We start from the raw sequence: 24,309 nt of genomic DNA on the forward strand, positions 1-24,309 counted from the left end.
ATTGGTCCAGTCGGTGGGTAAATCCTATATTACATAAATTATGAATAATGAGGCCCAAATATTTGAAGTAAACCCAGTCCACAAACGTAATAAAAAAGCTACTATCTTCAGCTACGTCTCTCTCAGGTGAAACCAATCACGTCACGCCACGTTTCCGAACAGGTTTGTCGTATTTGGTACCATCACCATGGTTCGGGCGGTCGGTGACGCACAGTAGAATTAGAGAATCCCACCCACGAAGAATCTCATCAAATTCAAAAAAAACCTCTTCATTTAATCCTCAATTCTCAAATCATTATTTTTTTTTCTTTCTGAAACTGGGAATTTACAAACACTTCGTCAAACATTATTAAACTAATCGAATTCATATTTAATGTAATACCCGTCTTCTCCACAGCAACTCTCTTATTATTTCATCATAATATTCCCCCAAAAAATCAGTAGAGAGATAAAACCAAAAAACCCCACCAAATATTCTCCTGTGAAAAACAACCGAATGCAATAAAGCAAACCCTTCTTCTCCTTTTTTTGTTACTGCTTCCTTTTTTGCTATTCGGATTGTTGTTCAGCTACTAGAATATTTTATGATGGCTCAACCGGCGAGGAGGTATTATGTGGTGGGGGATTATATGGTTGGGAAGCAGATAGGGGCTGGTTCTTTCTCGACGGTGTGGCACGCCCGCCACCGCGTCCACGGCACAGAAGTCGCCATCAAAGAAATTGTCACCGCTCGATTGAATCCCAAGTTGCACGAGAGCCTCAAGTCTGAGATTTTTATACTCAAAAGAATCAATCACCCTAATATTATCCGCTTGCACGACATGATCGAGGTCACTATTTTTTTCTTTTTTTTTTTTTTTTTTTTTTGAGATTATGTTTGGAAGGAAGGATGTGAAGTGAAAAAGTTGCTATCTTTTTTTTTTTTTTTTTGGGTTTTAGTTCTGTTGAAGTCATGAAATCTGGAGTCATTGAGTTTTCTCCCTTTGTGTTTGTATTTGAATTAGTGGCTCTTGAAGTATAAATCGGTGTGATTTTAAAGTATAATTGTGTAAGTTTGTTTCTGGTTTGAAATGTGAGATTCTCGGATTGTGTAATGCGATTTGCGTTACGACATTATGTTCTTTAAGTTGAGGGTTGTTTTGTCTACTGGAGGCATTATTGTGACGCATGTGTAGATTGATGATATAGATTAGTGTCAGAGAATGGATGAAAACCGAAATCAGATAGTGATTTTAAGAGGAACAAGGAAATTCAGGATCGCTATAGTCAACGACAAGCGGAATTGGTTGTCGTTTTCGGTAATGTCTAGGCTGTTATTAAGATATCTGTTTTTCATGCTTTTTTTTATTGTCGGGATATACTTTTCCGCAACAAGTTGATTTATGTGATTGCTCGAACTTAAATTGGTGGTCGGCACATTTAGTTAATAAAGAACAAGGAAATAAGTGTTCCCCCTCGTTGAACTTCTGAATGTCATCTTTTTTACCATTGTGGCTTCAAAGATTTTCTGATCTGCATTAAGAAGAATGTTATTCATGATTACCCGCTTTCTTGAAATTGCATTCCGTCTATAAGTATAGATATTAAATTTGGATGTTATTAGACTAGAAACGAGTTTCCGTTTGCATGGTTGTAGGAATCTGGAAAGATATACATTGTTCTGGAGTACTGCAAAGGGGGTGACCTTTCGATGTATATTCAACAACGGCATGGAAAAGTCAGTGAAGCAACTGCAAAGCACTTCATGCAGCAGCTTGGTATTTTTTTTTTCCTACGCCTTCCTATTAGTTTGTCTTTTGTTTCAATTGTAAATTAAGTCGTGTTTATATAAACTCTTGCAGCGGAGGGTCTGAAAGTTCTTCGTGAGAACAACCTCATACACCGGGATTTGAAGCCCCAGGTTTGAAACTTTAGCGACCCTTATTATTTACATATTTTGTCTAGGTTGGTTATTGTAATAATCAGAGCCTTAAACCTATACGTCTAATTGAAAAATCTTTATCATGAATAGCTGCCGTGTAATGAGAATTCACGGTTTTTTCCATATATTAATGTTTCTTTTTTCTCGAGATTTCTTGATTTTCATTGCTGAATTGTTTTTCAATCCCGGAACAGAATCTACTTCTTTGCACCAATGACGATAACAGTGTCCTGAAGATTGCTGATTTCGGGTTTGCCAGGTGAAAAACCTTCTATGAAAATGCATAAGCGTTAGTGTCTGTATAAGTAATGAAAATTTTATGCAGGTCTCTACAACCTAAAGGCCTTGCAGAAACCCTATGTGGTTCGCCACTGTACATGGCTCCAGAAATAATGCAGTTCCAGAAATACGACGCAAAGGTGAGATTTTTACTTAATTATTTCATATTCCTACTTATATCTAATTCTTCTACTAACTTTGAGCCGATAATGCAGGCAGATCTCTGGAGTGTCGGTGCCATTCTTTTTCAACTCGTTACTGGAAAAACCCCATTTACAGGCAATAATCAGCTACAGGTGCGTTCATCTTAAATCTTTTCCTCGCAAAAAAATATAGTTGTCTTTGTCTTATCTCTAAACCCATATTTTGAAATCATTTTGCAGCTGCTACAAAACATTATGAGGTCAATTGAGTTGCAGTTTCCACCAGAGGCCAGGAATTTGAGCCCCCACTGCACAGACTTGTGTAGGAAACTGCTTCGTCGTAATCCAGGTATATTCCTCGTTTTCTGCTTTTGAATTTATTTATTTTTTTATTTAAGAAAATGATTAATGCATCACTGGTTAATTAATGCTTGCACAGTGGAGCGTCTGACATTTGAAGAATTCTTCAACCATCCATATCTTTCCGACAGGCAGCCAGCCGAGTCATTCAGGTAAACGAGTTTTTTGACATGTTTTGCGTAATCTTGATAATACAAGATTTTGGTATGTTTGAGAATATAGGAGAGTTCTTTGTTCTGCACAGGAATAGGCAACCACAAAGATTATTAAATGATTTCCCACAATCTGAGAGGAATCCAACAGCCGAAAGTTCACAAGATTATTGCTTACCCTTTAGTCTAGACGATGATTCCAGTTCACCTCCATCTCCAAAAAACCCCACCATGAGATCCACTTACGGGTTTTCTCTAGATTCAAAATCTCCTGCAAACGTGGCCCCACGTAAAACGGAAATCACCGGGTCCCGTCTGGGCAGCAGGCAACTTTCAGATAGGAATCTAAAAGATTCTCTTAAAATAACGGATCTTGGATCGCTAGATAATCATCCAAAAGGTGTGTGCTTTATTTTGTTAATTTTCTTGAATTCCACTCTTTTACGAGTAGGGGTGTTTATTTTTGTTGTTGTTGTTGTGTAATTCGCGTTGACTTCACAGTTGTAGATTCATTAGAGTCAATCGACCGGGATTATGTAATCGTGTCAGGTCATCCACTAGATTCCTCTTCTTCAGCACGTGCAGTCAACCAAAGCCATTCTCCACCTAAAACCACTACTTCGCCACTCGATTCTGGAAATATAAACATGGTGTCCAGTGGCCCACAGCCAATGATTGGTCGAGAAGATGATAATGGGATTCTAGAAAGTCGAATCTTGATTCCTACAACTTCCGAAAGGTCAATGGTTACAACAGGTAACACTTTAGAGCAGCCATCATCTGACTGCATGACGAGGATCAAGTCATTACAGCATTGTGCTTCTTGCATTACCGCATTAGTGAACGAAAAGGTAATTTTTTAGACAAAATAAATACGATGCGTATAAACCTAGTTACTAATCTAATAGCGGGAAATTTGGTCTAGATTGGGGGAGGAAAGCAACTCGAGGCGTTTTCAATTCAGCTCGTAATTCTTGCTATATGGAAGCAAGCGTTGCATATATGTCATACTTATGCAGCATCGGCTAGTGAAGGAAGTTCGAGCCAAGAGACTACAAGATTGAGAGAAGCTTCCAGGGCTCGAGATTCTCCGGATTCCCGAGAGTTTATTCTTGATATTGCTAATGCACAGGAGCCACACGATATTTGTTTGCAGATAGAGAGAGCTTTTCTTGGTGAAGTCGAAACTGCTGAAGAACTTGCTAAAGTGATAGAACCCGGTACGGTTATTATACCCTCGTATTATCTTTCCTGTTATATCTAATCAATATATGATATATTGTTTTTTTTTTTCATATCAGGAAATATGGAGATGCCGGATGCAATGGAGTTGGTGTTTCAGTCTGCCCTTGCATTCGGCAAAAGTGGAGCGGTAAATATCTTTTACTTTTTACTTTCTTTGTCTTAAAATTATTTCAACCGGAGCGGTAAATAATATGAATAATGGGATGTTTTACAGGTTGTTGAATATATGGGGAATGTGGAAAATGCGGTGGTTTTGTATGCGAAGGCAGTTGATTTGCTAGTGTTTCTACTAGTGGAAGCTCCATGCCTGATTCTAAACCCTCCGTTTTCGCTGACAAACTCGGATCGGTATCGTATACGTAATTACATAGATGCCCTCAATAACAGGAAAAAGATTTCACAGTCTCAAAGAATGGCTTTGTTCAAAGCTGACGTGGATCGCCCCTGCACCTCCTGAAACTCATCTCATGTTTTCTTCTTTCTTCTTCTCTGGGCATGTAAATAATTTTGGTGTGCTTCTGGAAATAAATAAATAAATAAAAATTGCCTCCCAAATATTATGATTTTTTTTTTTGAACATATCAAATATTATGATATTGATCATTAAGTGAGTTAGTGAATTAATCTTTTTATGCAACAATAATGTTAGAAAATAGAATACAAAAAAATAAGTAATTTGCATCTAAGAAAAATAAAGGGCAAATTTAACTTTCCCCTTGTACTTTTGCTTGATATTACTCTCTTCTACTCTAGATCGCATTAATTTACCCCTTGGCTTGATATTACCCTCTTCTACTCTAGATCGCATTAATTTACCCCTGCACTTGAAAATTTGTGTTAATGTGCTCCTCGTTATTAGTTTTTTGACACTTAACATTAACACCATTTGATTTAAGGTCTGAAAATTACAAAAATGTCACTCTTCCCAGTTTAAATGTCGGAACAACTAACAGCTGAAAATTACAAAAATGTCACTCTTCCCGGTTTAAATATCTGACAACTAACAGCGAGAATAATGTCACTCTTCCCAGTTTAAATATCTAACAACTAACATGTCACTCTTCCCAGTTTAAATATCTGACAACTAACAATGAGGGTTACATTGAGACAATTTTTCAGGTGCAGGGGACAAATCGATAAACGAGAGTAAAATGATGACAACTAACAGCGAGGGTTACATTGAGACAAATTTTTCAGGTGCATGGGACAAATCGATAAACAAGAATAAAATGAGGTGAAGTAATACTAAGCTAAAGTACAAAGGAGGAAAGTGAAATTTGCCCAAAAATAGATTGACAATTTTAGTAAAAAAATGTAGTACATATTGGCCCCTAATTTTAACTGAAATGCTATTCATAGAACAACTTTTACCGGCTTGCAGTGCGACTTTATTTCATTTGTAACTTTTCTTAAGAAAATTCAAAATTCTCTCAAACCCTATCCAAGGTTCTTCGAGTTCTTGCGGATTAAACGAGCAATTCAACAACGATTAAGGTAAAATTCGAACTCGAAATCATTGACCCAATGTTTTTATAGTAGTATTTTAACAAATTTCGTCGAAAATCTATACGTTTTGAGTATTTTGATTGTGTTCGAAAGTTTTCGGAAATAAACTTTCATTTCGTGTAGAAACGCACGAAATGTAGGGGTTAATTTCGTGAGTTTGTACACGAAATTAACGTATTTGTTAGTTTTTCTTACGTTTCGTGTACAATTACACGAAATGAAAGCTTACATTTCGTGAGATTTCTCACGAAATGTAAGCTTTCATTTCGTGTAATTGTACACGAAACGTAAGTACTTTGTCTGTTTCACAGTCATTTCGTAGACAAACACACGAAACCAGTGCTTGTATTTCGTGTGTTCTTACACGAAATAGAGGCACTAATTTCGTGTGTTTGTCCACGAAATGACAGTGAAACAGCACAGTTCATATTTTTTTTTTTTTCAAGATTTATTTTATTTATTATTATTATTTAGACTGATGTTAATAGTGTTTTATTTAACAGATGGCAGGCAAAGGGAAATCAAGTGCAATTATGCGAGCAGTTCGTGAAGAGGCTGAACATCAAGAGCGCGAGCGCGAGCGCATGACTATGTCTACACGACGTAGGCGAGAGGCTGAGAGGGCTGGTGCAGCCAGATCATCAGTTCCACATCCCGATGTTGGGTCTTCTCGTGCTATGGAGGAGGAGGAATATGTGGCCCCCGTTCACGAGACTGAGGTTGTAGCTCGTGGAGGTCGTAGAGGTCGTGGAGGCCGAGGACGGGGCCGTGGAGGTCGACCTTATACTCGAGTGAATCCGGATGTGCTAGATGGTCCATTTCCCGGTGGCCCGCGGGATCCGTCTTTGATACCGAGTTTCAAGTCGCACGTAGCGGCATCTATTTGGAGGGGAGAAGTAAGTTAATTACTTGTTTTAATTCTAATATTATAATTTTTGTATCTTCTATTAAAATATTTTTATAGTTGATTAATTAATATGTTTTCTAAATAAATGATTGCAGGAACGTCCGGTTGGACGAGTGGAGTCCCGTATCAACTCCCTGAACCAATTCAACTACGAGAAGATAGCAGATGCCCTAGAAGACGTAGATGTATCCGTAGACAAGCATTTTCTGCGGATGACCGGTTTGTATCCCCTAGCCCGATGTTATTTACAGGGCCTAGATATTCCGCTGTTGTTTGCATTCGTGGAGCGGTGGCAGCCGGAGACGAACAGCTTCCATATGCCGTGGGGAGAGATGACTATCACTCTTCACGATGTCCAGATGATTCTAGGTGCCAATGTGGAGGGACGGGTGGTCGCGCCTAGGTACGACGATGCAGCCGAGCGGACAAACTGCGTGTATTTGCTGTTCGAGGCCTTAAACCTCGAGTTTGAGGAGATTGACGAGTCGTGGAAGCATGGGGGCCCCACATGGAGGATGTTACAGGGACAGTTGTTGATGCCCGACACGCCCATGAGACGCCGAGTTCAGATATACCTGGTGTTTCTCCTCGGGTCGATTTTATTCCCCGACAAGACATGTGATCGGGTGAAACCGTGGTATATGCACGTGCTCGAGGATTCAGTGCTTGATCAGGTCGGCACGTATTCGTGGGGTTCGGCCTGTTTGGCCAATCTATACAGAGAGTTGGGTATATGCAGCCGAGCACAATCGAGGGGCTTGGCGGGTTGCACCACCCTTCTTCAGGTAAATTTTAATATATTTGGAACTTATTTTGTTCATTTTAATATATTTTAATAAATTTTAATATCTTTAAATAAAATATTTGCAGTGCTGGATATACGAGTATTTCCCGAGATTCCAGCCGCCGGATGAGAGCGAGCGCTACCGCGAGTTTCAGCCTCGATGCAAGAGGTGGAACGCGCCACCAAAAGCGGGCACGCTCGAGCATATTCGAGGTTTACTCGACAATATGACAGCGGATGATGTAAGTCTTTTATATTTATGTATTTATATTTTTTGAAATATGAATTTTTCGATATGAATTTTTTGATTTAAATATGTCTTGTAGTTTGTTTAAATATGAATTTTTTGATTTATGTATTTATATTGTTTTCTGTTTAGGTCGAGTGGCTACCGTATGGTCGGGATATACACGAGAGTATCCCTCGTACGTTGTATCATGGCACGATCCAGTACATGTGGGTCGTAGAGCCGTATATGCCTGATCGTTGCGTCCGACAGTTTGGATGGGTTCAGGATATACCACGCGGCTTGATTCCGTCGATGGAGCCATGTTCACGCGGTCCCAAAGGAGGTACATCGTACAAAGTCAACTACCCATTTCCGGGTGGGATGTGGGACATGGTCCAGGCTCATTCCATTCATGCCCGCGCATACAAGACGGCACGACAACGGGGGGAAGTCGACGAGCACTACATGGAGTGGTACACCGAGCGGACTCATCCGAAGATCAACAACCCCGACGTAGGCCCGGCTCCAGTGCATCGAGAGAATGTGAGGCCACCAGATCAGCCGACTTATTACCAGGTAGTACGTGCCCTGTACCCGATCACCAGGAGCACTGGACAGGACTGGATGCAGCAGTTTGCCGATCTACGTGCCGATCTTGGAGATATTTTGCAGCCCGCCGCCCGATATCTTGGCATCGACCGTGACAACGACAACGACGACGACGATGACGACGACGATCATGAGGTGCAGCCGCCGAGGAGAGCGAGGCGGTAGTTTATCGGTTTCTTTTGCTAGTTATATATTTTTATGAACTATTTAATTTTAAAGTTTATTTTTATTATTATTAGGACTATGCATTTTTATTATTGTTAGGAACTATTTAATTTAATAATTTATTTTTATTTTTAATTAGGAACTAATTGTTTTACTAATTTTTATTTTGTTTATTATTATTACGAACTATTTAATTTACTAGTTTGTTGTTTTGTATTTTAATTCACTAGTTTTATTATTTGAATTTAGAAACTACGTACAACTGAAGCAATTAAAGTACATATTTAAACAACCTTACAAACAATCTTACAAATTTAATACATTCCAAAAACATAGATTAAACATATAAAATGCAAAACACAACGCTACAAATTTAAATATTCCAAAACATAAGTTTGAATGCAAAATTAAAACAAATATAAATTTAACATAAGTTACCATTACTCAAATACCCGGCAGATGGTTATGATTACCATTACTCACACTCAATCGCCATAATCCATCCTCCGTTGATTTTTTGCCAATTAACCTGAACGGACAAGAACGTTTCTTCAATAGTCCGTGTCGTCCAGATTGATATCTTTCACACGTTAAAACATGATATTTTTCTGATTTACGATGATTAATCAGTCGATGATTATGACTAATTGCTGTGTCTTTTGCCCACATAATTAACGCTTCTCTACTATCACACACAATACCACGTTCAAAGAAGTGACTATGATCGTGAGATTGTTCTCTTAGTTCCTGCATAAATATTTAAAATTAAAAGACAATATTTAAGGGATTTCGTAGACAATCACACGAAATGGAAGCTTGCATTTCGTGTAAACACACACGAAATAATAGCTTCCATTTCGTAGGTTTTACTACGAAATGTAAGCTTCCATTTCGTGTGACTGTATACGAAACAAACAACTAAAGATTTTAAGACATATTTCGTATAGTATTACACGAAATGAAAGCATATATTTCGTGTGTTATGATACGAAATCTCTAAAAACGTTGGAAACGAACAAAAAACGTGTATTTTCACCTCAAAATCGAAGCCGTTGTCATCCATGTCGATAATACTTGTGCTCTAACTGATATTGGTCGAAAAAATACTAAAATTGATAAATTTTAAGAATAAAAGGTTGAGAGTGTTTGAGAGGGTATTTGGATAAGATTTGGAAAAGAAAAAAAAAATGAATTATTTTGCACTGCGAGTGGTAAAAATCGCACTGATAATAGCAAGCCCCTAATTTTAATTTCCCCGCATGGCCGGCACGTGTACGAGAAATTTAATGTTCAACTGACACCAACATACGAGTATGTAGAAAATCCGACCACGTCTCTGATCAGCATTGAGCGACCACCAGATTTCAATAAAATCCAGACACGACAAAAGAGTTTAAAAAGTTTTCTTGTCTTTTTTTCTTTCTTCAAAAGATTGACATTAACATCAATACAAAAATCTCCGTACGAATCCACTAATACATTTTCAAACATATCCAAATAACACCAAAAACCAGCAGCTTCAGATTAGCAAGAAATATTTCTGCTCTTATCTTAGCAGCTGTATATAATATATGCCTGTCTGTACATCTTATAAGAATGGATGTAGTACGTGTTGCACCCGATGAAATACATCGAGTAATTAATTATCCACTTTTAATTTACACACAATAAAAATAATAAAAATTATTAGTTTATTTAACAAAATCGGGCAACTACAAAATTTTACGGTGAGGGGATCGGATCATCAATATGATGACCCTAACCCCTAAACCTAGAAAGAAAGAAGCTAATATAAATTTGTTAATGTAGATAATTTACAGTAGGAGGATTTTTTTTCTTTTTTCTTTTTTTTTTTTTTACCAGGTGAAAAATATCAACCGATAAGTAGCTGCCTTATACTTGAACCAAACAGACCCTTGTTGCTTTCTTGGAGATGTGGCAACTAACTGGAAGAAGGCCCGTTCGACAGAAGCTTCTTGAGAGTTTCGTATGTCATGAAAACAATGCCTACACTTGGGACAACCTTGTAGTATTCCGGCATAATCCCTCTATACAAACCACGCAAGCCTTCACTGCGTATAATGTGCCGGAATGTTCCGAATATGCCCATGTCGTACACTCGTGCTCGACCAGCCGCACCTTCCAATTGCATTCTTCGCCTCACAAGGTCCAACGGAAATGTTGCTGCAGTGGACAAGAACGCAAAAAAAAACAAGATTGAACCATATGTATTACTTGTAACACAGCCATTTTTTAATTGAATCACTAAAATTAGAAACCGGGACTTGAAATTCACCCACCTGTTGATGATGCAATGCCAGAAAGACTGCCACAAGCTAGGCTGACCAAAACTGTAGAATCGTCGGGCCTAATTATAAACAATAAAAACAAAAAAGGTTATTCTTAAGCTAAAGAAAAAGAAAACGAAAAGATGTTGTCATTATTAAATACAGAGTTATATTCACACCTTTGAGATTGCCAATTATATCGCAAACTTTCGTAAACTGAAAAGCTTATAGCTATGCTGGGTCCAACGCCCTGCAACCCAAATAAAGAAAATAAATTATAGATACTTAAAAAACAAAGCTTTGGTGACGATGGTGCCTAATTTTAGACAACCCCCGTTTACGAAGAAAATGAATTAGAAAAATACCAATAAGGTTGCACCCATTCCTTTGTACAGGCCAAGAAAACCTTCATCTTTGCATATGGTAGAAACTGCATGCCTTATGCCCTTATAGTACATTGCATTCCTCTACAAAAGTCGAAAGTATAGTCAACACTTCGTAAAAAATCATAAACGCAATTTTCATCAAGAACAGTTAAAAATCCTTATGCTTAACATTTTATTATATTATTATTGTACCTGTGCAGCGAGACGTGTCCGGATAAGATCCAACGGATACGTGGCAGAAGCGGCAGTTATTCCAGCTAAGCCACCACCTACAAAATGCACAAAAACGTCTGCACTTGCATTTCCACCATGTCCATCAAGGCCTGGAACTGTTTTTAATATCTGTAAAAGATTCTTACATAAGTAAAAGATGGATGCTTTAAATGCAATTAGAATGTGTACTTTTTATAAATACTTACACTTTTGTATTTTTCGTACGCATAAAAATTGACTGAGGAATAAGGAAGCCGGTGAACTACTGTGACCAAATTCCCTTTCCAGAAAGCTTTAAAACCTTCTTCATTCACTACACGCAATGCTTCACGCCAGATGCTAGGCTTGCTCAACACTGCAGCATCTGAGTGCATGCCTTGAACCTAAATAATACATTTTAAATTTAACAAAAATAGTAAGAATATATAAAAACAATGCACACAAGACTATGGCAATATATTTCTAAAATGATTCGCAAGTTCCGAAAATAGCATATAAGATTTAGGTCAATAGTAACAATATCGAAACAGAGTCCTGAAAGCCTTTTAACGCCAATATTCCGAGACTACCGACAATGCACACAAGACTGCTCACCTGATAACAACCGATCCACATAAAAGAAACCCAAAAAAACACATATATAAAAAATGAGGTAATGAACTAATTTGATCAAGAAACCTTCTGAAGAGCAAAGGTTGCAACCTTCGAACCGAAACCAAATTCCGAGGTTCATTTAATTAGCATCAGCAACCATGTTCGGAACCCAGATTCTGGTGAGGAAGAAGGTTAAGGGAAAAAAAAAATCCGGCCTTTCATGTAGAGGAAAACAAACATCTTGTGCAAATAACATTCAATTTTTCATGATACTCGGAGTTTTCAAAGATTTTACTGCAGATAATTGTTTATTTTGGGGGGAATGGGTGAATTATGTTTATGCTTGTCAGTTACTTAATCCAAAAGCAAGCGTGATCATAACAAAAGGAGAGAGAGAGAGAGAGAGAGAGAGAGAGAGCGTAATATAACCTGAAAGAGAATGGTGAGTCGTGCTAGTGGAGCAGTACACGTCTTGCTAAAAGCGCCGGCAATGCCACCGGCAAGAAGCTGCGGCACCGTGCCAATCTGCGATATCTGCGGCTGCTGCTGCGGTGGCGGGGGCGGGGGCGGTCGTGTCTGGTGGTGATGGAGAAACTCCCGCGTGGCGGAACCGCCGTCCACCCCAACTCTAGCTTCCATTAATTAAGTTGTTAAGATCACTGATCACCCAAAAGCTTCAGAAAGTTAATCGATCACTATGTTTTGAAAAATTGGGACGGAAATTAATGGATGCCAGTAGAATATTATTTATTTTCGTTATAGGAATAGAATTCTGGGGTTGGTGTGAATAAACCTTATTGAAAAAGTTAAAACCCTAACAATGGTTAAAGGTTTAAATTAAAGCTGTTTGATTCCGATGAATATTTTACTTTCCTATATTTGAAGTCGAATTGGAAAAGGAGTCAAGGACGGTGTTGACTGTTGACTCGTAATTACGTTTTTCTGTCAACACGTTTTTTAAAATCCCCAAGAAGCGTTTTCCAATTTTAAAATCCCCAAACAGATTACTGGGCCCAAAATAGAACCAGCAGAAAAGGCCTATTCTGTATTTTATAGCCCATCTCCTCCAATATAGTCTTTTTTTTTTTTTTAATGTTCAACACATAAATAAATACCATAAAATTAAATTTCTCTTTTTTTCAAAAAACTAAATTTATTGAATCTTTGTGATAAAGAATAAATGTCTGAATTTTTTTTATTATTTATATAAAAAATGTGGAAAAAAAAAAAAAAACAAAACAAACCATGAACTTATAGCATAATAGCATTCCAAAGTAGTGATTTATTTAATTTCAACAATGCAATAATGGCCAAAACTACCAAAGCTGAAAGATACAATAAAACCATGTAATAAGCTAATAATACATTAATACAATATTATTAATTATATATAGCCTAAGCCATAGTCTTCATGCCATTATTACCTAGATAGCAATCAGCAACAGCTACATTAGTATTTCTGATAACATTCTTGTAAGAATATTTCCTCGCAACAAAAGCATACACAAAAATATTCACCGCGGTAATACTCCCCAACAGCCAGTAAAAATAGTCGAGCCTACTACTATTCAAGTCCTTTCCGAACCAACTCTTACCGCTCTTCTCCGTCAAACGGTCGACCAAAATTATCAAAACACTACTCAAAAAATTCGAAGCTCCGATCACGCTAAGGTATAAAGCAATGCCTAAGCTTCTCATAGAATCCGGCACTTGATCGTAAAAATACTCTTGTAACCCCACGAGCGTGAAGCAATCTCCGATTGCAATTATTATAAATTGCGGTGCTAACCAAAACACACTCATCGAAAGAGAACTATGCAATGGATCTTTCTCCACAATACTTAGTCTTTTTCTCTCAACCAAAGCTGCTACTACCATGGTTAAAACCGAGAATATCATTCCGATTCCGATTCTAACGAGGATGTTGATGCCTCTTTCGTTTCTTGTGATTCTTCTTAACGTTGGCACGAGGATTTTATCGTAAATTGCAACGGAGACTATAAGGCTGATGGCGGTTAAGGCGGAGACGGAGGCTGGTGGGATTGTGAAACTGTTAGTGATTTTTCGGTTGAGTGTTGTGCTTTGTTTGATAAAGAATGTGTTTGTTTGCGCTACGCAGATTCCGAAGGGTAGTGTTGTCAGCCAAATTGGAATCATGTTTAAAATTAGCTTCACTTCTTCAACCCTTGTAACAGTTGCTAGTCTCCATGGATCTTGTCTGAATCTATCTTCAAGAATTGCAGCTTTATCAAGAAACCTGGTAAAAACAGAATTATTATAACTACTTTCATGAGTTAATAAAAAAAAAAAAAAAAAAAAAAAAAAGGATAATAAATTTATAGTAGAACAATTCTTACATGAACTTTTTGGTGTGAAAAAGAAGCCTAGTCGAGCTACGCGTCTTGTCCGAATCGGAAACCTCGTACAACAGATCAGGATCGGACGGGGATTGAAGATTTCTCTTAACGAATGCTGCTACAATGACTTGTACCATTGGTGTTAAGGGACTTCCCATTGGCTTCCTAAACCGATAAAACGGCCGTCCAACGCAGAAAATGAGTACCGTGAACGACATTACTAATGTAAGGACGATATCTGCAGGGGCCCACCCCACGTGGTCCTGAATGTAGACGATTACGGTCACCCCAAAAAGGAGGCCACAGCAAAGCCCGAAACACCACCAATTGAAAAACGACATTTTCTTTTGTCTTTCTACGGAATGATCATCGTCGAATTGGTCAGCTCCGAAGCTCTCGAGTGCAGGCTTGTGGCCACCTGTCCCTATTGAGATCAAATACATTGCAAAGAAGAAGATTACCTCGTGGACCCTACGTGGCTCGTGGCAGGTCTTCGTTCCGGGCCCACATGGCTCCAGGCCCGGGATCACTCTTGACATTGTCAATAGAAGCAACCCCTGTTTTTTTTTTAAATAATTAAAATCAATATTTTAGAAATTTGTTTTTTTCAAGATTATTTTGTACGTGTGAAATATATATATATAAATTAATTAATTACCAGGAGATAAACAATGGATGAGGCTAAAACTGTCGAAAATCGACCAAAGTAAGCGTCGGCTAGAAATCCACCGAGTAAAGGCATCATTGTTGTGACACCTGACCAGTAGTTAACACTCTTTGCTGCTGTTTTTAAGTCTTGGTGGAGAACCCTGGTTAGGTATATTATTAAATTTGCTGCTAGTCCGAAATAACTCAATCTTTCGCTGAATTCGGTTGCTGTCGAAAGAAAAAAAAAACATTGAGGGCTTTAATTTAATTTAATTAGTGCAACAAACTAAATATGTATTTTTTTTATTATGGGAAAAATAATTTGTTGATACCTATAATAAAAAATGCAGCCTTCCATGAACCAGTTGAAGCTCTGAGAGGAATTCTTCCTTTATAATCAAGAGAAGAATCGTGCACCCATTTTTCTTGATCATCTGTTGATGATTCATCCAACACTTTCTTCTTTTCATCCATCTACTTAATTAGAATCTTACAATTAAATTATAAGTTATATATGTATATATATCAAGTAGTTACTGAGTTAGTTGGTGAATTTGCTACTTTGGTTGGTTGGTTCTTGTTATATAGGGCAGAAGAATGTAGCATGCATAAATAAGCTCAACCGTTGACTTTTGTTTACAATGATGAGAACCATGCATATTATTATTTTTTTGAACAAGTTGTTGAATTTTAGTGACAGCATAATTGGATAGTTAAGAGAGGCACTTGACTGATGAAACCACTCAATAATTAATATAGGGGTAGAGTTACATATTTCATCATAGTTTCGGGACCAAAAATGCAAATTTGACATGATTGTTAAAATAGTACTGTTTATTGTAAATACTTTTGGGTAGTGATTTTGACTGAAAGTTGACTTTGATTCCCTCCATTTATTTGTGGCCATTAATAATTGTTTGGTGCTTAAGATGGAATAGGATCCATGTTCTGATGTGCATTCACAATCCCTGTTTTACTGTCAAAGTGAAGCAAATAAAGTGGCTTTAATTTATAAGAACCTTTTCTCAAAAAGATAAATAAATAAATATTAAAAACCTAGTACTGTAGTTATGGGAAATAAATAAATTAAATAAAATACTGAATCTTCACTTTCTGATGAATTAATGGTGCAGGAGGAGAGACAGACATGAGTGCTAACTAGCTACGAATAGATTCGATGATATAATGTAGGTTAAATCTTACAAATCTTGTTTCATTTTGAAAAGGATATATATGTACTTGTGTTTATTTAAAATTTATGATGAATAATATAATATAATATAATATAATGCTACGTGTGATGAAGTCAATTTAATTAGATAAATTATATAAAAGAAAGAAAGAATCAAAAGCAGTGGTGCTCCAACAATAATGAGAGAGACCAACATTCGTGGGATGGTGACTCTTCTAAATGGGCCATGCCCATTAAGAATTGGGCTTACATTTTTCTTTGTTATTATTACAGTGAGTCCACACTATAATTTATCATATAGTATTATATTGCGGGTGGATATAAAACTAGTGCAGTGCCACTTGTTAAATGTCGTTTTAATTTTACTAATATCGTTTTGACTTCGAATCTAATTTTAAAATATTTTTATTTTGATTTTGGCAAAATTCGAAACACGGAAACTGTAGTCCTTTGGGTTAGCTTTCTAATCCAACTTAAATCCGCTAGATTGGATGTTGTGTGATAAAATTATGCATGAATGAGTCACATTTTGTATTTGAAATACCTTAATCCATCAAAGTTGTTGGCGATATCCATTGATTCATGTATATCTTTCTCGTCTGACACTCAATTTTAGTGATTCAAGTTGAATTAGAAAACTAACTCAGAATACTACAGATTCTATTTTTCGGAAAAATGATCAAAATCACGTTTAAAGTCGAAACGGTATTATTAAAGCTTGAACGACATTTATCAGATCCCTCAACAATATTACATGATAGCAGTAGTATATACTGGGAAGGAAAAAAAAAATCACTAATTCTTGTTGTCCATCATTCGTTCAGACTAATGGAGTATTCAATAAATTTACCTGCAAAATTTTCACCACTCCACCCACCACCACCACCACCACCACCACCTAGTGGAGGGGCAGAAGAAATAATAATTCTTTGACGCACCAAAGAAAGAAAGAAATACCATTATATTATATCTATTCTTGTTTTTATCCACTGGGGAAGTAGAATTGAACTCTTTCACTATACTATACATATGATCTTATTATGGACTCGACCCGGTTTGGTCATTTGGTATATCGGGTTAAATGGGTGTTGGATTTGGGCTTTGTTTTGCTCTATGACGATCCATATATATGGGCCTCGCGTTTTCTGGTTATACAGGCTGTCTGGCAGTCTTTTTCTAACGTGGGCCCCATATATTACGTCATAGCATTCTCACCACACGTGCAACTGACAGTAAGCTACTTGTTTCAATCAATGCATAATATTCATGAGAGCTTCCCCGAAACATGACCGCAAACATTATTATGCATTAATTATATTGAAATTAATTTAGTATTATGTCATGAGATTTCTTAGATACAGTACAGCTAACAGACAGTGAGTTATTTACGTCCTTATTAAATTAAATGGAGTAATTATTTTTTTGTTTCCGATGAGATGGCATATATAATGCTTCTTCTAATTATATTAATCAACTTATTGCCAACCGTCATTTCCTCATTAATAATAACCCCAAATTTCGCCACGTCTTTGATTTTCAAGGCAGTGATCGACTCATTGATCATTTTTGGAGTTCAATTATGTTTGTTAGTCTCTGCAATTTTAACTGTAACTTCTTTAATATTTATTTTTATTTCCTTGTTTTATAATTTAATAATTAATTGCATGCTGATCACAATAAATCGTAAAAAAAATGTTATAAATAAAATGTATATTTTGATTCATTACACATTTCGGCCCAAGTCTTAAGACATTGTGCTATTTCCTGGCCATGCTATTCCACTCTCGCTGTTTGTGGTTGTTTGGATGCAATGGGATTTTATCGTTCATTTTGACAATTATTTATGGTCGTACGCAGATTCGGATCGAATATTAATTAATTGGACATATATATATAACAGAATGCTGGTCGACATTTGTGTAGTAGAGCAGATGAAACGATTGTAGATTCTCATTTGGTTTGTCTCTAGATAAACAGAAATGGTGTTTCGTTGTCTGATTTCTATATACCCGGTTCCCACTGTAGGTGTAGAAATACAAAGATTGTGCTGGATTCTTGTTTGATTCTTGCATTTACAATTTTTAATAGTTTTGTATGATTGAATGTAATACACAACGGAACATAATAATTTTCCAATGATTCTCTTTATTTTAGTAGAGCTAATTATATATGTCAGTGGTTGTATGCTCACTCACATTAAATCAATCTTAAATTTTTATTTTTATTTTTGTTGCAAAATTTGTGTTTAATACCGTAGTATGTACATTGTACAGCATAAAATATATGTTATATGTCTATACTCTATAGTATAATTCTAAATCTTCAAATAAGCGAATTTGATACACCTGAGTCTTGATCAGCAACTTTTAAATTAATTAAGTAATATATGAAATTAATTAGAACAAAATAATTGAATTTGTATCGAGATTAACAAACGAAATGTGTTAATTAATAATAACCACAGCTGTTTGACGGTGGTGACTCGAGTTTCTATATTTGTGAGACTCGTGCACAAATCAATAATCTATTGACCCCTTAATTAAATTAAAATTACATTTGTTTTCCGAATATTTTATTATAATTTATAATATAGATATACATGAATCGTAGTTGATTTCCCCCTATCCCACAGACATCACCATTTATGCACTCTTTAAACAATTGTGTTGATCTCATAATATATAAACAGTACTACCCCTAAAGATGGCTAAATACATTCTTGTGTTGATCTTCTTCCTCTTTGTAAACGCCAACTTAACTATAGCAGTTTTGCAAAAACCACCCCTGTGTAATCTCGAATTGCTGAAAAAGACCTTGTGTTAAAACAATTAGCAAATACCCCCCTACGAAAAATAATCAAAGGCAATAAGGTCCCTGAGAGCTGACCGTGTGCTTCACTTGCCATGAATGCGAGTGGGGGTTCGTTTTTTTAACACGAAAATACCAAAATGCCCCCATAAATTTTATAAGCACCGAAATGAAGTTTTTAAGATTTTCAATTGAGTCCTTTATATATTCAAATAAGCCCTCTTCTCCAACCTCAAGAACAACACTCCCCTTTTTCACCATGATTTTTCCTGCAAAACCCATCAACCAAACCCAATCTGAGCATGATGTTCATTCATATTCCAAATCCAAGAAAACAAAAGGGAAGAAAAATGGCGTCTCAAGCTTTTTCGGCACATCCGTGCCAAAACCCAAAAAAAATGCAAACATTCTTCAAAGCATTTTCTTCCGATTTCCATAGCATTTTTTCCAATTTGTGAATCTTGAGTCGTATACTGAGGAAGAAGAAGAAGAAGAATGTCAAACTCGAAGAATATTCGCCGTCACTCCACAGCTACTCCACCCAAACTCGAAGCCGACTCTCCGGATCCACCACACTGCCGCCGCTGCCGTTGAATGCCACCACCACTACTATAGTTTCTGAATCCACAATTCCCGTCCACCAAAAACAGCTTTGCTGCACTTTTTTCTTTCTATCCGAAAGAAACCAAAAAAATCGCCGCACACCATTGTCGGAGAGAAGATGCAGGTTTGCTTATTTGTGTGATATTTCTTTTTTTTTTTTTTCTTTTTATTGTTTAAAATTGAAATATCACTAAAAACTATTAGGGATATTTTAGTCATTGCATACAAGTCAACCATCAATTTCGAATTAAGGAGCGGTGTGCTTCGTAAAACAAAACATAGGGGGGTCCTTGCTAATATTTTTAACACGAGGACTTTTTTGACAATTCGAAATTACACGGGGGGTTTTATGCAATTAGCTCCAGAGGCGGCTGATAATGAAGAAAAAAACACAATAATTTCAAGAAAACTTGGAAATAATTTTATTACTACTCTAACAAGGCTGAGCACTGCCGAAGCGCCTCAAGCAGTGCAAAACGCCGACGTTTCAGGGGAGGGAAATGGGCCTTCTGCAGCTGCAGCACAAGAAGAACAGATGCTCAAAATCAACCACCACAACCACCATGGCGTGGATGAGTCAATCGCCGGCGGAGGGGTGATTCTTGGTGGTTTAGCCACAACTTTTCTGGTGACTGTTTTCTGTTACATACGCGCCACTGGTAGGAAAAATGCAGAGCCTGCCTCCCCTACTTATTCTTCTGATGCAAGCAAAAATGTTACTTCATCAAACTCACCTGCAATTTGTGCATAATTTTGATATAGATTATAGACAAAAGTACATGTTTTTTCGGTTTTTTTGGTATATGTACAAAATTAATTTTCATCAACGATGATGTTATTATTAGTGTCCAAGTTAAGTTTGAAATTTCTTGTTAGTAGAAAACCTGTTAATTATTAAAAATAATTCACGAATGGGCATATTCGATACTGGAGAATAATTTAGAGTCCATTGTTTGAGGTGAAGTTCTCGACTCATGGCCCAATCAGAAGGCCTTTCTCCTCAGCCCATCACAAAATTCTCTAAAAGAAAATTAGCTATTTATTTCTGGACTTCCCTAATTCAAAATTAAAAAAAAAAATACAGAAACAATCTCTACATAATTATTAACGTATCAAATGTATTTGAGTTTTTCTTTATATATTTTTTTAATTTATTTATTATTTAATTAATAAAAAGTATCATACTCATACTAACTTAATTTTATGTTCACCCGATAGACATAATACAATTTGACTAACTTAATTCTATATGAAGGATTATATTCTAACTACATTAATATATTCTAAAAGGAAATTAAATGCTTTGGTGACATTATTGCATCGTACCCACAAAATAGATAAAAGACATTATTTTTTTCATCATTTGTAGCACAAAAAGAAGAAAAAGTGAAGCACTGCGGATAAGCTAGACAATGAATATAAGGTTCACTTTGTTGTGATAAAATAATATTAATAAATGGTGAATATATAGGTCAATTTTATAGATCACCGGTGGTTGGGTTCACCGAATTGGGATAGGATCATCATAATTCATCATAGGATATGACCCCACACACACATGCACACACACTCCACGTGGAATAACAAAGGACAATTATATATATGGGAGTTTAGATAATGCTTATGTCAAGTCTTATACACCGGTGCTTTTTAATTATCGATGTAGTATGCGATTATGTGCAAATCAAGGGTTATAAATCACCCAAAGTATATAGAGAGTATGCGCGGCTAATGACGGAGCCAGTATATGGCCAAAAGGGGCCATGGCCCCCTAATATTTCTCAAAATCATGTATAATAGCATATACAGTGGCGGACCTAGCTATGGTCTAGGGTGTGCAGTTGCACACCCTTGATTTTAAACAAATAATACCGTTATACATAAGTTGACAAGAAAAGCAGTTTGTTGAGTTGGTAAAGATGTTCCTTCATTTGTTATTTGGTCCCGGGTTCGAACCCCCAGCCTGTAAAAAACTGATATTTTTTCAAATCTTTACATTTTTCACCCTTTTTCTTTTTAAATATTTACACAATTCACCTAAAATTTTTAAATTGTAAATTTTTGGTCCACTATTTTTATAAAGTGATATTTAATTTTTTTATTCTACAATTTAGCACCCCCTTGGCAAAAATCCTGGATCCGCCACTGAGCATATATATATATGATCACTACATCTATATTGTGTTTGATGTGTAGTTAGTTGGCATGTTCGTTTTCATTATTGTAAAGCTTAACCATCTTATCATTAATCATCCATATTAAGACAAGGAGATAATTGATTAATGGATACCATAATAAGAAAAAAATGACAAATTTTGTAATAAAAGTGCCGATTTTTGTTTACTTAATTTGGCAAGTGTATGACTAGACGATTACGAAACAAAACTAGATTCATTGAACCGATGTAAGTAAGCGGTTCAAGATTCATCGGACTTGGCAAATTCCAAGGCAGTAAGGCCCATTGTATACATATGATTTTAAGATGGTAAAAAGAATTATTAAAAAAAGAAAAGGGTCAGAATTAGGGTTCCAACTTCCAACAAGGAAAGCGACAGAAGTAGGAAAAGGGTAGAGATGGTAATTATCCATAAAGTATTCGTGGCGGTAAGAGGTCGGCAATTGAAATCCTGGTCCCATATCGAAGATCGGTTCTTCAACGTGGCACCTCCAACTCGGATTTAATTAGCAAAAATAAGAAAAATAAAAAAAAAGAAGTTAACGGAACAGTAAACAAAGTAACAGACCGTCAAACGGAAATCTAAAAAAAAAAAAGAAAAATGAAAGAGAATAAAGAGACATGCAAAACTTGGAGATAATTTCGTCTTGGGCTTCTCTTTTTTCTTTTGCTCCTTTTTATTTATTTATTTAAGTATATAATCATATTTCATAAATCAATCACGTCTCTTGCTCTGCTTTTCCTTTTATTATTTCTCTATATATATTTTGTTTGATTACATTTTTTTCTTCTTGCTTATGTCAGTGGATTATCTATCGGTTGTTATATTTTATTGGCGTTGGCTGTATTCAAAGGGTTCTATTTAAACCCCAAACTGTCGTCCTTAATATTCATCAAGATTTTACCAATAGACTCTTACACAGACAGACAGAGAGAGAGAGAGAGAGAGAGAGAGAGAGAGAGAGAGAGAGAGAGAGAGAGAGAGAGAGAATGGAAGGAGGGAAAGAATCGGGGTCTTCATTTACCTCAGATCTTTTCGGGGCAAAGGGTTCTGCTCCGTCTGCTGGAATTTTTGATTCAATTTTTGCGCCACCTCCTCCTAGGGTACCTACTTTTTATCTTTTCAGAGCACGTTGAACTTTATTATTGTAATACGTCTGTGTGTGTGACTGTGTGTGATTTAAGATTGTTGTGTTGGTATATTAGGTCTCGGGAGGAGGGGTATCAATATTGCATCTGTCGGAAACTGAGAAAAAGAATGACTCTGCATCAAGGCAACCTACTGGTGTTAATGCCAAATCCAGTGTTTCAGGTATGTTAACTGTGTGTAATTTGAGGTGGGTGTGAGGGGTAAATCAGTAAATAATGATGATGTTGTTTTCAGGTGGAGAAAAACAAAAGTGGAGCAGAGGAAACAAGGACGAAAAGAAGATTAGTAGTTCATATGAAGATTATCAGTACAGCTCATCAATATACTATGGTGGTCAAGATGTCTATTCTCAACCCAAGCTTAATGCTGGATTAACCACTGTTAGTTACCCTAAATCACAATTTAATTATTAATTTGGCTTTTAATTAAACTTTAATTATTTGCTTTGCTGTATGAATATATTAGTTCTGTAAAGATGTGGGAGAAGATGACTCAGCCAGTGCGTCCAGGGGCAACTGGTGGCAGGGTAATCTTTGTTTGTTCAACTGTTTTTTAATTTATAATTTTTTTTTTCTAATATTCCAGTAGCTTATAATAAACAATTAATCTTACAATTGTTTCATATTTTTGTTTTCTCTTGTGCGTGCAGGATCTCTTTACTACTGAGTACTGAAGCATATGTATATATATACTGTGCATGAAGCATATATATATATGAAGAAGATATGCATGCAAGGCTGCAGTTGTAGCTAGATAAAGATGGCTCTAGTCACCTTTGCCTCTGTAATTATATGTATAAGTATAACTAGTGATTTCGTGCTTTTCGACTGTTGAATATATATGTAACATTTTGCTTCATGTATGTCTAATTGTCTATTAATATATATGTTCTCTTCAACCTTTTAAATTTTAATTTGACTACTGTCTTTCATAGTTATCACATGTTTTACACCACATGCAGGGATATCCAATATTACAAATATATACATAGTATACAAGTCAAAAGTTTATTGTACGTAAATCTTCATTGATGAAACGGACTACAGAGTATTTGTTGTTGTTTATGAGAATGGATTTGGCTGCTGCTTATTGTCAATCACCAGTTTCTGGGGACTATATTTAGTATTTTGTATTTCTTCAGATTATTTTTCTGTGGATAACATAGTCTTTGTTGTCTGGGATATAGGCTATACATAATTTCGATGTATGAGACTAAACAAACAATATCTTCCCTGATATATTATATATACTGCAGAATAATTAACTTAAATTTATATTCAGTCAACAATTGTGGTTGTCTTCTTGCATGGTAGACCAGAATCTAGAAATAAATGTATGTTTTGGGGCAGATTTTGTACGTTTTTGTATGTAGTTTCTGTTCTGTCTACCAAAAAAAAAAAATCATCGAATTAACAATACCAACAGTATAATAGAGTGTATAAAATATTACAAAAAAAATAAACGCCGTTGCCGGGGATCGAACCCGGGTCACCCGCGTGACAGGCGGGAATACTTACCACTATACTACAACGACTTATTGTTTGTAATTCTCGAACTATGAAACATCATGAAAGAATGTCTAAATATATATAAA

At 36.2% G+C, this 24,309-nt stretch overlaps 4 protein-coding genes and 1 non-coding gene across 7 annotated transcripts; 2 read left to right on the forward strand and 3 right to left on the reverse strand.

The window, feature by feature from the left end:
- The first annotated feature begins 124 nt into the window (after positions 1 to 124).
- LOC105970133 (serine/threonine-protein kinase ATG1c) lies at positions 125 to 4,655 on the forward strand. 2 transcript variants are annotated; one of them, XM_012994929.2, is made up of 13 exons: positions 125 to 830; positions 1,637 to 1,757; positions 1,842 to 1,900; positions 2,116 to 2,180; positions 2,247 to 2,340; positions 2,416 to 2,496; positions 2,584 to 2,692; positions 2,783 to 2,855; positions 2,948 to 3,255; positions 3,357 to 3,706; positions 3,781 to 4,075; positions 4,157 to 4,227; positions 4,315 to 4,655. In XM_012994929.2, exons 1-13 carry the CDS (start codon positions 585 to 587, stop codon positions 4,555 to 4,557), a joined length of 2,115 nt encoding a protein of 704 aa, XP_012850383.2. In that variant the 5' UTR covers positions 125 to 584; the 3' UTR covers positions 4,558 to 4,655. The 2 variants fall into 2 exon arrangements, with proteins under 2 accessions (XP_012850383.2, XP_012850384.2); XM_012994930.2 differs by having other exon boundaries at positions 3,405 to 3,706.
- Positions 4,656 to 9,910: 5,255 nt separating this feature from the next.
- LOC105970211 (uncharacterized) lies at positions 9,911 to 12,648 on the reverse strand. Its single transcript, XM_012995021.2, has 7 exons — positions 12,211 to 12,648; positions 11,394 to 11,570; positions 11,167 to 11,316; positions 10,954 to 11,055; positions 10,768 to 10,838; positions 10,601 to 10,668; positions 9,911 to 10,484 (listed from the first exon to the last, which is right to left on the reverse strand). Exons 1-7 carry the CDS (start codon positions 12,418 to 12,420, stop codon positions 10,243 to 10,245), a joined length of 1,020 nt encoding a protein of 339 aa, XP_012850475.2. The 5' UTR covers positions 12,421 to 12,648; the 3' UTR covers positions 9,911 to 10,242.
- A 387-nt stretch (positions 12,649 to 13,035) lies between these two features.
- On the reverse strand, positions 13,036 to 15,497 carry LOC105970201 (protein NRT1/ PTR FAMILY 5.6). Its single transcript, XM_012995006.2, has 4 exons — positions 15,119 to 15,497; positions 14,797 to 15,014; positions 14,139 to 14,695; positions 13,036 to 14,038 (listed from the first exon to the last, which is right to left on the reverse strand). The coding sequence occupies exons 1-4, from the start codon at positions 15,258 to 15,260 to the stop codon at positions 13,177 to 13,179; spliced, it is 1,779 nt and encodes a 592-aa protein (XP_012850460.2). The 5' UTR covers positions 15,261 to 15,497; the 3' UTR covers positions 13,036 to 13,176.
- A 6,648-nt stretch (positions 15,498 to 22,145) lies between these two features.
- On the forward strand, positions 22,146 to 23,622 carry LOC105969984 (uncharacterized). Of its 2 annotated transcripts, none has more exons than XM_012994757.2 (5): positions 22,146 to 22,669; positions 22,772 to 22,877; positions 22,950 to 23,095; positions 23,181 to 23,241; positions 23,365 to 23,622. In XM_012994757.2, exons 1-5 carry the CDS (start codon positions 22,556 to 22,558, stop codon positions 23,379 to 23,381), a joined length of 444 nt encoding a protein of 147 aa, XP_012850211.2. In that variant the 5' UTR covers positions 22,146 to 22,555; the 3' UTR covers positions 23,382 to 23,622. The 2 variants fall into 2 exon arrangements, with proteins under 2 accessions (XP_012850211.2, XP_088683066.1); XM_088826940.1 differs by having other exon boundaries at positions 22,468 to 22,669; positions 22,772 to 22,850; positions 23,365 to 23,539.
- A 555-nt stretch (positions 23,623 to 24,177) lies between these two features.
- TRNAD-GUC (transfer RNA aspartic acid (anticodon GUC)) lies at positions 24,178 to 24,249 on the reverse strand. The gene has a single exon. It is a non-coding gene; the product is annotated as a tRNA-Asp (tRNA).
- Between the last annotated feature and the right edge of the window lie 60 nt (positions 24,250 to 24,309).

The sequence above is a fragment of the Erythranthe guttata genome, chromosome 12 (genome assembly GCF_056151865.1).
Source record: "Erythranthe guttata isolate IM_541 chromosome 12, IM_541, whole genome shotgun sequence".
Lineage (NCBI taxonomy): Eukaryota > Viridiplantae > Streptophyta > Magnoliopsida > Lamiales > Phrymaceae > Erythranthe > Erythranthe guttata.

Excerpts from the sequence above, each read along its gene's own strand:
- LOC105970201 (XM_012995006.2), bottom strand. The coding sequence starts at position 15,260 with ATGGATGAAAAGAAGAAAGTGTTGGATGAATCATCAACAGATGATCAA. Across the intron at positions 14,696-14,796 it reads CATCCATTGTTTATCTCCTG|GGGTTGCTTCTATTGACAAT; the intron begins GTAATTAATTAA and ends AAAAAAAAACAG. Across the intron at positions 14,039-14,138 it reads TTTCACACCAAAAAGTTCAT|GTTTCTTGATAAAGCTGCAA; the intron begins GTAAGAATTGTT and ends TGTTTTTACCAG.
- LOC105969984 (XM_012994757.2), top strand. The coding sequence starts at position 22,556 with ATGGAAGGAGGGAAAGAATCGGGGTCTTCATTTACCTCAGATCTTTTC. Across the intron at positions 22,878-22,949 it reads TGCCAAATCCAGTGTTTCAG|GTGGAGAAAAACAAAAGTGG; the intron begins GTATGTTAACTG and ends TGTTGTTTTCAG. Across the intron at positions 23,096-23,180 it reads TTAATGCTGGATTAACCACT|TTCTGTAAAGATGTGGGAGA; the intron begins GTTAGTTACCCT and ends TGAATATATTAG.
- LOC105970211 (XM_012995021.2), bottom strand. The coding sequence starts at position 12,420 with ATGGAAGCTAGAGTTGGGGTGGACGGCGGTTCCGCCACGCGGGAGTTT. Across the intron at positions 11,056-11,166 it reads GGACACGTCTCGCTGCACAG|AGGAATGCAATGTACTATAA; the intron begins GTACAATAATAA and ends CGACTTTTGTAG. Across the intron at positions 10,839-10,953 it reads GAATGGGTGCAACCTTATTG|GGCGTTGGACCCAGCATAGC; the intron begins GTATTTTTCTAA and ends TTTGGGTTGCAG.
- LOC105970133 (XM_012994929.2), top strand. The coding sequence starts at position 585 with ATGATGGCTCAACCGGCGAGGAGGTATTATGTGGTGGGGGATTATATG. Across the intron at positions 2,856-2,947 it reads CAGCCAGCCGAGTCATTCAG|GAATAGGCAACCACAAAGAT; the intron begins GTAAACGAGTTT and ends TGTTCTGCACAG. Across the intron at positions 3,256-3,356 it reads GCTAGATAATCATCCAAAAG|TTGTAGATTCATTAGAGTCA; the intron begins GTGTGTGCTTTA and ends TTGACTTCACAG.